Source organism: Podarcis erhardii (assembly GCF_964252035.2).
Source record: "Podarcis erhardii genome assembly, chromosome: 1".
Classification (NCBI taxonomy): domain Eukaryota; kingdom Metazoa; phylum Chordata; class Lepidosauria; order Squamata; family Lacertidae; genus Podarcis; species Podarcis erhardii.
In genome coordinates, this window is record NC_138497.1 from 57077228 (window position 1) to 57090718 (window position 13491).

Below are 13491 nucleotides of genomic sequence, written 5' to 3' on the forward strand. Positions count from 1 at the left end.
AAAGAGGAACTTTGCTCATGAAACATTTGGTACTTCCCCTGACTCATATGCCAAACACAGAGTTTCCCACATACAAAGGGAAACAGTTTGCAAATGACATGCCTTCAGTGGGTTGGATCCACCACCTGCAGAATAAGGTCTTTCCCAGAGTGGTTTAACACTCTCTCTCTCTCTCTCTCTCTCTCTCTCTCTCTCTCTCTCTTCACAAGTAGAGAATTTTACCTCTCAGAGAGAAACAGGGATTGCCTAACAAATCAGATCCTCCCAACTGAGGGTCCATGTTGCACGCAGGCCCAAGGTGCCCCCCCCATCCCGGGGGGGGGGGATTGAGCCCAGCCCACACAATGGCCCCATGATCACACCATGGCCTATTGGCCAATCAGAGATTGGTGGTGTGATCGTGGGGGTATATAAAAGCGACACATTTCCGGGGATTCACCTGGCCTCACGACGCTGAAGACCCACCCGCCCTGTATTTTAGGTGTCTGCTTTGGCCTTACTCTGGACTTCGGTTGGTCACCTGTTTTGGAACAAGGGCTGGGTAGTAATTTTTTCCATTTGGCAAATTGGCACTGGCCATTTGGTTTTCACCTACCTCTTAGCAATCGTCACAACTTTTGTAAGGTTTGGCGGTTAGGCACTGGCTTATTGTAATGTGGGGGAGGGGAGGTGCGGCATCACCTGCTCCTCCAGGTACAAGGATATTCCATTAGAGCAATCCGTGGGTCTGGATCTCATCCGAAGTCCACTTGAGGGGCTAGGGCCATGCCAGGACGCAGCGGAACCCCGAGGTGAGCTTCAGTTTGTTGCCATCGACGGAGCTCCCTCGTTTGGTTGTTTACCCTTCCAGAATTCCTGCAAGGTGGGTAGGAGTCAGATATAGTTATTGCCAGTGCCTAAGCCAATACCACTCACACTGCTGTAATCAGTAAAGTTGTGGCCTAAATTTTTGCCCATTGACCTTAAACTAAAAGTCTGTGTCAGTTATTTATTTATCCTTGGGGGTGCGCCAGGGTCTTGACACGCAACTCTCAGCACTCTTAACTACATCTCCCAGAATTCTTCAGAGGGAATAATGGCTGTTTAAAATGGTATCCTAGTGCTTTCAATATATGGTGTGAATGTGGCTTAAGATTTGCAACCACTGCCCACACCCCAGTTTCCAAAAATTGAACCTATATGCATACATAGAAGTGAGAGGTGTGTGTGTGTTTGTGTGTGTGTGTGAGAGAGAGAGAGAGAGGGAGGGAGGGAGGGAGGGAGAGCTTTCACCCCTCAGCTTCCATTTGTTCAATTCTACATGGATGAACATATAAACAGGGCTAAAAGTTAAAATGTTAGGGAAACAACAGAGACGGCGTATTATTAGACCTTCTGTTAAATCAGCTGTGGGGAACTGTTGGTCCTACAGATGTTTCTGAGCCACCACTCACATTACCCTTGGCCATTGCTCATGCTTGTTGGGTCCGATGGGAGCTGTAGTTCAGCAACATCTGGAGGACCAGGTGTTCTGCACACCTATGTTAAATATTCCAAGGCAAACAGCTTGAAGAACACATCTGATCCCTTGTTGTTGTGAGAGTAGAGCAAGTCTTCATCAGTGCCTCAGCTCAGACTTCACTCTTATTTGCTCTGATAAAGGGTGATTACCTGTTTTAAGAGCAGGCATCTAGTGCTATTTTTCTAGAAAAAGAGGTGCCAGAACTCACTATATAAAGCCTCAGTCGTTCTCTTAGAATGGCAATGACACCCATCTGAGAGGTGCCAGTGAGTTCCAGCAGGGGAATAAAGCCCTGGGCATGACAATATTTTAGTAGTAGACAGCATATTACTAGACACTTGGTTTAAACTGAGTTTATCAATATACATGAAGTTGGGTCCTTACTGTAACGCTAGGGGGCAGTGTTACTCTATTAAATCTGGAGCAGCTGTGCCTGCAAATTTGCAGCAGAGTTTTGGGTGATGCTGATCTGGCAGCTTGAAAGAAAGGTTTTTTAAATATATATATATGTGTGTGTGTGTGTGTTCAGTAAGTTAACTGCAACCCTGTTTAACTAAACATGTGCTCTTGCTGAAAACCATGAAATTCCCCCCTGCAGCACTTGGCAAAGAGGTGGTAAGTAGTTAGAATTTTAATGTTTTCCTTTCGCATTAAGACTGTATGTTTTAACTTAATGGTAGATAGTAAATAGAAAGCTAGCTAGTGAGGAGATATGTAAGCATTACAGCCCGAGATCTTTAAACACAGTCTGTGAACGCTGCAGGAAACCCTTCCGTAACACCACCTCTTCACCTTGTTAATGAGCACTTAAAGTAGAGCAGATGGTGGTTTGTTTGTACATATATATATATATATACATATACATATATATATATATATATATATATATGAAAGTGGTTAAAACCTAGCAGCATGGGAACAGAAATGCCACAGAAGTTGTGAATGCAGCAGCTGCCTGATGCAACCCAGATTCTGCTCCTGACACATCTGAGGCAAGGACTTGGCAGCAAGCCTTAGTCCCCTTCATCTTCCGATGTATGTATCTCAATTTGAGATGGAAAAATAATGCCAAGCGGCTTCTGAACTTTGCTACTGGAGAAAATCTAGTGTGGCAAAGTCCTCTGGTTCTCAAGTATTTCGTTCCCTTTTATCACCACCACTCCCTCAGCTGGCTTTAAAGCAAGGGTCGGAAACTTACAGCCTGGGCGCTAGGTCCAGCCCAGGGCCTTGACCCCTTTGCTGAATTCTATCCTTTCCCCTTGAGAAGAGTTGTGAAGACAGAGATCAAGCCATACTGGGGACTGCCAGGCAGCTGAAGAGTGTGCGTGGGGAACAAGGGGGCTGGAGTCTGACTCTGGAGAGGGTAGCAGTGGTTTGTGGGAAGCTGTACCAGCCAGGAGGCAAGAATGAGAGGCAGGGGAAACTTCAGAGTTGGAAGGTGGAGCACAGGATGGGTAAGAGGAGGAGGAGAAAGAAGCAGGTCGGGCAAGAGAAGGACTGTGTCCCTCTCTTCCACCACTGTCTCCCAGAACCAGGAGGGAATTGAAAAGGGATGCACAGAGAAAGTTTCCACACAGGCACAGGAGCTTCAGCAGGAGTTTGCCTGGACCAATTTCAACTATTTGGATGATCGCAGCTCATTTGACATATAACTTTTGGTTCCTTGCGATGGGCTTGGTCTTCTGAGTGTCCGTTCAGAGGATCAAACAGTGTGATCTTCTACTAAGAAGCTTGCATTGGCCCAGTTTTAGAGATGCCTTGAAGCAAATCTAGGGATTTTCTGGCCCAGCACACAGTGAAGATATCCCATGGGTAGTGTCTCTCTCTATTGTTAGCCAATTTTGCACGTGGTTTGTTGTTCTGGAAATTTCAACACCACCATCCCAAAGTGCAAAAAAAGCAGGGTGGGGGTGATTGGCATGGCATACCATCCAACATTTCTCCAATGAAATGTTTGGACATCCTAAGGAAAAGTGAGACATTCTAGAATCAAATCAGAAACTGGGACAGCTTCTGTAAATCCAGAACTGTCCCCAGAAAATAGGGACACTGAGAGGGTCTGGCATGAACAGGCGTAAGATATTTTAATGCTGAACTGAGATGAGCAAGCTAATGAAATCTTCTATAACAATGTACCAGATGTCTCTGTGTTACAAAAACACCAACTAACAGTACCTTATATAAATTTAGAATTTGGATGCAAGCAACGAGTATAAAACAATGTGATTCTTTTCTTTTTCTATTTTTGTCCCCAAAGAAAACTCCATAAAATTTTCACAAGCCCTCTGTCTGTAAGATCAAGGTGATTCATTTATTAGGGGTGTCCAAATCTGATTTATCTTTCTTTATTCAGACCAGGGTGAATAAAAACCCAAAGGAGGGAGGCAGCAGCTCCTTTTCAAATGATGACTCCACATGCTTCCCCCTGCTGCGAGGCACCTGCTGCTAGCAATGACAGAGCATTATTAGGGAGGGATTTATGAGCTGTGCCCAGATTAAAAATTAATATAGAAACTGGCCTCATTCAATTTTGGGAGGCGGCATTTGTTTTCAATAAAATAATTCATACTGGTTAGGAGGGGGAGAGGGGAATTTTCACTAAGAAGAACAGCATGCAGTGGGAGGCCCCTTTTAAAGAAATCTCTTGGAGCACCATGGCAGTGTCTTGAGAAAGCACTGGCCATGGATTAAGCTGAAGCCAGAGGGGCTGCCACAAGTGGACAGGAAAGTGGGTGTCCGGGTTATTGCTACATGGGTCTAAAAGGACAGTTGCAAATATGGTTGACAGTATTCCAGGTGTGGTTCCAATGCACCTTCTGCTTGCTGTGTTGTTGCTGGGCATCTGTCTCAAGAGACAATGCGGCATGTCTCTAGGGGTGAAGTCAAACTGCTGTGTTAGCAGCACCAAAGTGACCTCCCCGGGGTTCAAGCCTGGGCAGTGTATATGGAGGTCCTAGGCTGCCCAGATGACAAGACGCCCCTCTTGGCCTCGCTGATGTGATGCTTTATAGCAGGCCAATCTGTTTGTCTGGTCAGCCCAATATTGTCTACTGGTTGCAGCTCTCCAGAGGGAGTCTTTCCCATCGTCAACTACCTACCTGATCTTTTAACTAGAGATGCTAGGGATTGAAGCTCAGTGCTTTCAGCATGCAAAACATGTGCTCTACTACTGATCTGTGCCACATTTTCCTAGAAGGCAGCAAAGATTTTCGTTCTGGAAGAAGGTAGATGCAAGGTTTTAGCAGAGGAAAAACTGTGGCTATGTGCGGTCCCACAACAGATCCACTAATATGTTTGTAATTATAAATTAGGCCTGCTCTTGGTAACACAAAACTTGCTGAGAAGATGGTGCGGGAAGTTTGGCTCTGCTAGACTATTGCTTAGTCAGCCTTTTAGCTGACTTCCTTCACTGCCATGTTTACTGTACTTTGAGGTTTAATGGACCCACAAGCACACACCCTTGATTGGGAGAATTGGTGGTTGGATGGAATAAGAAAGAAATGAATGTCTGTGGGAACTATACCTATGAGCAACAAAGAAAGAATGTACACTTGTGTGCACACATGGGGAGGAGAAGGCCAAGTGGATATAATATAACGGGGATTTCGTCAAATTAAGGCAAGTAGAAGACAATGCAGTGGATAGGCATGAAAAAACACAGACATCTCTGCAGTAGGCTTCATCAAAGCTGTTTCTTGTGAATATGTAAAATGAAGGCAGGCAACAAAGGTCCCATTTAAATAAAAGGATTTCTATTTGAGGACTCAGTTCCTACCACATTTCCAAACATTAACTTTTTCCTTCTTTGTGAGCTTCCATTAGATATTCAGAGTAAAGCTCTCTTACCAAGTTAATACTTGCCATGGACTTGAGTGGTAACCATCACCGTGGCTTGGCACAATTCCACAGGGGCAAGCATACTTGGGAAATTATACATGCCTTTTAACATATACATTCAAATCAAAACCAGAAATGGACACGTAGTGGAAGAATAAAGGGGAAATGTTATCCTTCATTCCAAATTAGTTACTTGGAACATTTTATAGAGTGAAGGCTGTAAGCCTATACACTGGCGGTTGAGAATCAGGCTTTAAGACTAGGATTTACCTAGCCTTTGTTTATATCTCATTGGGAGCCCTTATTAGGGCCTGGACACCCACAACCCCATTCATTTTATTAAGCTGGCCCTTTTACAGCTTAAAAGTTTGTTCATCATTGTGGGCCTCTGAAGCCTAATCATCAAAGAGGCATTGTCTCTTCTCTGTGCACCTATTGGTCTAATGTGACCATCCCTGACCCTGCTCCTTAATTTTATCAAGACTGAATTCAATTCCTTGGGTTGCAGTCTACTTCCATAAAGAGGTAGCTGTTGCAGAACAACTTTCACACACTATTATGATGCTTGATTATTATTATTTTTTAAAAAAGTAAAAATCTGGCTATTTCAGTTGCTAACAGGTTCTTGAAATCACCCTCATTGGGAAAAGGAGAACAGCCCTGCACCTGAGGAACATCACCCCTACCCACCCCCATAATAACTTGGATTACCAAAGGTATTTGGTAACAGAACTGTGTTGTGACAGAAGCATCAGGTTTCTAGAAACTGGAACCCTGGACTCCAGAAAGATACCACTACACAGCCTCCAGAAAGCAAGTCTGTCCTGGTGCTGAGCTTTGTGTCAAAGGTATGAATGTAAGTATAAAAGGCATTACACATTCTCCATGCCAGTCAACAAATGACCCTGTTTTACAAGAGGAGGAGTGTTGCCCCCAAATGAGGTTAGATCCCCATCAGCCTAAAGTTTCCCATATGTAATGGAATCCCATTGATTAGTAAGAAAGCTGGGTTTCTTTCAATCTTGGTGTTGGGTAGGGTGGACAGTTCTCAGTTCTACATGTTAATACATGCATAGCACCATTGCCACTCCATAGTGGTCCCACTTAAAGTAACCAACATGACTAAATTTGGTTCATTAATTTCAGTGGGTCTCCTCTGAGTAAAACTTAGTTAAATACCACCCACAAGTTCCTTAGCATGAGATCCTTAAAAACAGCCTCTTCTCCAATTGTGTCTCCTGGAATCTAAAAATTTAGAGAGTCTTTCCCAGCCTAGTTGCTTCCAGATGTCACTGGACTCCAACTCCCATCACCTGACCATTGACTATGCTGGCTGGGGCTGATGGGAATTGGAGTCCAACAACTGGAAGTAACTAGACTGTGGAAGTTGAGCTTAGATTTTTCTTTGGAATATACTTAAGGGATCCCTGAGAAGAGCAATGCTGAAAAGAAAACCTCAAAATCCCCAACATTCAGAAATGGCTTGTGCAACCTGGTCACCAGCTTTTGCTGCAGAATGAGGCAATGTTCATTCAGTATATTATAGAGTTCTGACTCTGGAAATTGGGTGCAGTTTCACCCATCCTGATGGTTCAGACTTGAACCAGCACGCTTCATAGCTGGCCTCCTGCATGTGCCATAAAGTGTCGCTAGGGGAAAGTGTGTGCCTAATAGTATTGATCATTCTCCCCTGATTTCATAGGACACCACACATAAGATACGACAAAAAAGTGAAAGACCAACTCAGGAGAAGAAAAGGTCTGAAAAATCCAGAGAAAAGGAAAGGGAAGGGATGTTGGAATGCTTGAATGTAGCAGCTTTGTACCTTGAAAACAATATATATAAGCCACATAAAAATAGAACCTGGCCTGGAAACTCTTATTTCCAAAAAGTCTTCCAATATTAAGTTAGGACATGGCATGTTGATCTCATTTCTGGAGTTTGACTCCACTGTTCTCAGCAAATGACAAAACAATGGTTTGCCTAACACACTTGGTCCTTCGTCCATCCACACGGCATTTCAGCAGACAGATGTGCAGTTCAGTTCTGTGGGTTCCTGCATGGATGCTGTCCCCAGCCCTTCCGGTCCATCTACTATTGTGGGCTCACTGGAACATTGCCTGTGGTTTAAGCTGGGCTGCAGGAGGAGGCATGTGTCGCCACTGTCTGGTTCCTCCACCACCATCCCAGAATGCATAATGGAAGCCATGGCCAACAGCTGGATATCAGAGTGAGCGTTGGCAACAGTGTGGCGGCGGATGTTCCCACACTTCTCCAGATATGCCTCGCCCTCCTGCTCAGTCAGAGGCGTCAAGGCAGTCTCGCTGACTTGTCGGTCTGCCACAGCGTGAGAAGAGAAGCTCAGCCCATTGGGTTTGGCACGAGGTCTATGATACCTTCTCTCTGGAAAATAAGAAGGAAGGCATGCAGATTAATTGTGGACTGCATACAAATCCAAGAGCAACCGACAGTGCAATTTTTCAGAAAACTTCCCTAGACTGGGTACCATCCCTACCCAGCTGTTTTCTTCCAGTGTGGGCTGTGACTTATCTTTGACAAAGGAATGTAAGAAAGTGCATCATTCTGCCTATTCAGGAATAGTCATGTATGCACATGTGAATGTATATACAGTGGTGCCCCGCAAGATGAATGCCTCGCAAGACGAAAAACTTGCTAGACGAAAGAGTTTTCCGTTTTTTGAGGTGCTTCGCAAGACGAATTTCCCTATGGGCTTGCTTCACAAGACGAAACATCTTGCGAGTTCTTGCAAGTTTGTTTCCTTTTTCTTAAAGCCGCTAAGCCGTTAATAGCCGCTAAGCCGCTAAGCCGCTAATAGCCGCTAATAGCCGTGCTTCGCAAAACGAAAAAACCGCAAGATGAAGAGACTCGTGGAACGGATTAATTTCGTCTTGCGAGGCACTACTGTATACATATACATACATATATACCAAGAGAGAGAATAAAAAACAACAACTATTTAATCCTTCCTTCAATATTGTTATCCAGCGGAGGAATGGGGAAGGGATTATTATTGTTGTTGTTTTATGTACATATATAATTATTTCTCCAGCATTGGTAATTTGTTTACAAACATTTGCTTTAAGTGACTCCAGAGGTTGTACTTATTTGCATAACATTAGTTTTTAAACTTTCAAAATTAATTGGGTTGAATTTCACAACAGGGAAGCAGGTGGTTTTTTTTTTTAATTCCTGTATTTTCTAACCATGCAATCCTATCTTTGAGTTTACAAGAATCTGAAAAATGACAGCCTTCATCTGCACTGCTGTTTGTGCCTTGGGTTCAGGATCACATCCGCCCACCCATCCATATGCAGCATCCCTGTTTTCAGACATTCATAACAAATGTGTAAATGTCAGGAATGGAGATAGAAAGCATGGTCCCAGTTCCCCCTACATGTGGAGAATAAGGACCATGATATGTGAATAAGGAGCACGGCAGTAAAAGTAGCTTATTTCGTTGGGACTCCAATTCTCTTCTAGTTGTAGGCCTGCCTTCCCTGTCAACAACAAAACTGCTGTTCCAAGAGCCCCGGTGTTGTATTCAACTTTTAGTCAAAGTAGACATACTGAAATTAATAGATCTAAGTTAGCTGTGACCACTAATTTCAATGGATTAACATTAGTTGACTGAAACCCTGTAGGGACTGCTTCTTTACCCACCTGCCATGAAATGCTGCCATGAAATGGAGGAGAAGGGAGATTAATAACAAGGTACAGATAATGGTGATCAGCCTAATGATTCATGAAAGCATGGTAAGATGCTTGTGAGATGGGCTAGAAGGATGAAAGTGTCCTCTTGGAAGGAATCCAGTCTGAGACCTTATGTGCAGGATGTATTTTTTGTTTATCCACTGGCCTACTAGGGGATGACCGATAGTTGGCTGGTCATACTACACAGTTGAGCACTGCCAACAATCACAACCGAAAGGTGTCAGCTAGGGAGAAACTGAGGGCTGCAGCCAACACTCCTCTCTTTACTCCCCAAAACTGTTCCACAGAGTTAGGGAAACCCTCATAACAGATTAGGGGGCACACAAGGAGAGGAAGTCCATTACAACACACAAACACACTTAGAGGAGAAGAGGTCTCTGGCTAAGGCTTTATTTGTATATCTCTTGAAATGTTACGCCAACCCTTGGGTGTATTAGAGTGATATATTGCACAATGTTTTTAAAGCCACATAATCCACCTTCGCTTTGAATGTTAACACTGCAAAATAAGCAAACAGCCTCTAAGCTTAAAACAACCAGCATTAGTAGCCCTAGAGATTTACATAAAGCTAGTATAAATTTACTCAATTCAGTAATCTTCATTGCATCAACTTCATGGGTATGGCTAAGTTATCTAATGAAGCCTCGAGGGACCAGGTCAAGCATTTGCTCTCTCCTCCGCTCCCTTGCCAGATTCAATCTGCAGAAGATGGTAAAAGTTGCCATAAAGCTAAGATGGAAAACACTGGTTTTTTGTCTGCCAGTATTTTTAAAGCTGGACTTTGCAATGCTTAGAAAAGAACATCATCATTAGTATTATTATTATTATTATTGCTGATTATAATGGCAAGAGGTTGAATCCGGAGTGCCATACTACAAAGAGAGGAGCCTTTTCTTTTTGCTGATTTCCCCTTCATCTCCCCACAACTGTTCCAGAGCAGATCTTCAGGGGGTACAGGGAGAAGAGGGGAATCAGCAAAGAAAAAGAAGAAGAAAAAGTCACCTCTTCCCTTCTTCCTTCAGTGTTCTGTAAGCAGAGTAACACTGACAGGAACTCTGGCTCCAAGCCAAAATAATTATTGCAAAATTTTATTACTGCAATAAGTTGCAATAAATAGTTGAGGAATATAAAGCTCTTTATATTAAAGTCTTCTGGCACATTCCCAGCAAGCATGAATGGGAGGCAATCAGCACACAGAGAGAAAATCACAGCCAACTATACTTCATGCTGTGCCACAGACACTTCAGAAATTGTTCCCTGGAGAAAAACAAAAGTGAACTTGATTTGTACAAGACACCAGATTTTAAGGACAGGCAGACCTGGAGTTTGGGGACTTCAGATAGTATCCTTAAATGATAAAATTATCCTGGATCTTTAATATTTTTGTTCAATGTTATTTGTACCAAAATTAAGCTTTCCTAAGCTCAGTTCAATTCCAAGCTAATATGCCATTATTCTCTCAACTACCACCCTAATTTCAAATATAAAAGGTTGTTAAAGAGTATTGAATAAACTAGCCTGCATTCCCCTTCCACCACCACCCCCAAAACATCTTCCAAATTACCATCTCTAAATTTTGATAGCAAGTATTTGACTGACAACAATAAACATGGTTTATGAAGCTAAAAACAAGGATTGGGACCAAGTACTCCTCCCTCATCTGTCCCCTTGCATGCTGCCTTCAGTTGTCTGTTGCATCCAAACTGGGAAACTCTACCTTAATGTCAGTTAAACCTATAAGCCAGGATCAGAGCCTGACTTACTCTCTTTTATCAGCAGCAACTGAACCACAATATGTGCCTTGGTGCTACTTCCTAGCTTCATAAACCATAGCTGGAAAAAATGGGGAAGTTTGTCCCAGCCAGACCAGTATCTGCATGGCAAAGTGAACCTAAGCATTTAGTAATATTCATACTAACTTAATGCACCTGGGAAACATTTCCTTCAATCCATTTCCTGGTGGTTATTTGAAAAGTTGAAATCAAAGTTTAGTTTCTGAAATTTGAACATGAAAACGTGTCAAATTAGGGCTCCAAAGTCTGAATTGTATGATGTAAAGAGAGGTCAGATTTCCTAAAAAATACCATTTCAACTTGTAGCGCTAAGAACACAAATAAGAAGAGGCTTGCTGCAACCAACCAAAACGCCTTTCTAGTCCAGCACCCTTTCTGCCAACCTACTTGCTCAGATGCCTATGGGAAGACCACAAGCAGGGCATGAGCATAATAGCACTCTCCCACTAGTATCCCCAAGAACTGGTCTTCAGAGGCATACTACTCACCTGGCAGCAGTTATTACACCAGGCTGCAGGACGGGCGGGGGGGGGGGAGAGAAAGGTGTGCAGGGCCACTCAGTCAACACAGCTGAGAGAGCAGCAGGTTTTGACACCTGCTCTGTTGGAGCCCTTCCACTGCAGCTGCTCATTAGAGAAATTTGTAACTAAAGATCTTCACCTACCTACCTCCCAATCCATTTTCCTTTTGTGCTGTGTCTTTTTCATAGATTGTAAGCCTGAGAATAGGGGCTGGCCTTTTGAGCGATCTGAGACTTTGCTGGAGAGACGTTGACAGGCAAGGCCTCCTTCCACCTGCCTTGCTCCACCCTCTAGTCGCTGCTTCTCAATTTGTATTGTATTATTTTATGTACTGTGGCCTGCTGTTGTTTTATTAATTATAGTTTAGAAAGTATTTAGTGTAACTGTTGAGTGGATTTCTGTTTAATTTTTATATGTTGATATTATTTTATAGTTTTGTTTTATTATCACATTTTTGTATTGCATTAGATTGTTATAAGACGTACATTATTTGTTTCTTCAGCTTGTAAACCACGTTGAGTATTGTAAGATAGAAAGATGGTATACAAATTAAAAATGATGATGATGATGAATTAAAAATATTTAAATAAAATATTCTCTCCCGTACTGGAAGGGTGTATTCTTCATGCAGTCATTACCTTTTATTCCCCATGAATTTGTCTAAATTATCTTAAGTAAGTGCTCTCATGGTTGTGCAATGTTTTCTTTCCCTGTAACCAATGACTACCTGTGCAAAACATTACATCAGCTGGGTTTTGCACTAAAATAGGCTCCCAGCCACAGTTCTTTCCAGCAAAATCCTTATTGTTTCTTTTCATTGTTAACGTAATGTGTTTCACATACACAGTTTGATGAAGTAATAAGCTGCACGAAGATCAACACAGATTACATGGCACGGTATCTAATAGTAATGTGGCAGAAGAATACATAGCTTTTGAATACGACTACTCACATGTTTAGGTAGGGCAAAATCCAGCATGCCTTCCTCAGACTTTCACCCAGGTCGCAGGCCTCATTCTCCTTCCTCTCAACTGCAGCACCCCTAAATCTGCTGAGGATGCCCCCCAACCACCAAAAGTAGATACTGGAGTTACATGGGAGGAGAGGAAGGAGAAGTCCTGCTGTGCAAGCAGAAGTCCTTTCCACTCATGCATGGACACCATTGGATTGAAGCCTAAGTAATTTAGGGAAATCATGAACAAGTTGTTCCCCTATCATCTCTTACCTTTATTACATACAACAGAGAACTATTAATATAAATCCATACAGGCAGCCAAGCTTGTTACATTTAACCCTCCCTGGCTCCTTCCCTGTGGAACACCCTCTCTTCAGATGTCAAGGAGCTCAAGAACTACATATCTTTTAGAATACATCTGAAGGCAGCCCTGTATTGGGAAGTTTTTAATGTTTGATGTTTTCCTATGTTTTATATATGCTGTTAGCCGCCCAGAGTGGCTAGGGAAACTCAGCCAGATGGGCGGGGTATAAATAATAAAGTTGTTGTTGTTGTTAACCCTTAAAAGCTCTAACACAGCTCCCGAGTGTCTCATGGGAGGGTCATTTGAAAGGCAGTACCTCATCTTTGAAATTCTCTACCTACACACAGATGAAGTCTCTTCATTAAATGGACTCTCCTTCCTTGGCGGTTTTTAAGCAGAGGTTGGGTGGCCATCTGCCACGGATGTTTTAGTTGAGATTCCTGCATTGTGGGGGGTTCAACTTGATGACCCTCTGGGCTCCTTCCAACTCTACAATTCTATGATTTTATGAAATGATATTTAGCAGTCGGAATAAAGCTTTCCTATTTTAACAAGGTGGGACGCGGGTGGCGCTGTGGGTAAAACCTCAGTGCCTAGGACTTGCCGATCGTATGGTCGGCGGTTCGAATCCCCGCAGCGGGGTGAGCTCCCGTCTTTCGGTCCCAGGGGGCTTACTCCCTGATAAGTGCAGCTAGGATCGCAGCCTTAGTGCGGAATTCAACACCCCACTGTGATGAATGTCCCATCCGTGCGACTTGAAATGCAGCAATGGGAAGTGAACTTGCTGAGTTTTAAGCTGCTACTGTGTACATAGCCTTCATTTTCTCAGTGCTTCCAACTGTATTTCC

At 43.2% G+C, this 13491-nt stretch overlaps 1 protein-coding gene across 7 annotated transcripts in view; it reads right to left on the reverse strand.

Moving 5' to 3' along the window:
- Positions 1–5233: 5233 nt before the first annotated feature.
- Positions 5234–13491, reverse strand: part of PRR5L (proline rich 5 like) — a 67683-nt gene continuing 59425 nt past the window's right edge. For all 7 annotated transcript variants that reach the window (XM_081835885.1, XM_081835884.1, XM_081835887.1 and 4 more), the window contains exon 9: positions 5234–7741. In XM_081835885.1, coding sequence (XP_081692011.1) covers positions 7359–7741 — 383 coding nt within the window. In that variant the 3' untranslated portion in view covers positions 5234–7358. The remainder of the gene's footprint in view (positions 7742–13491) is intronic.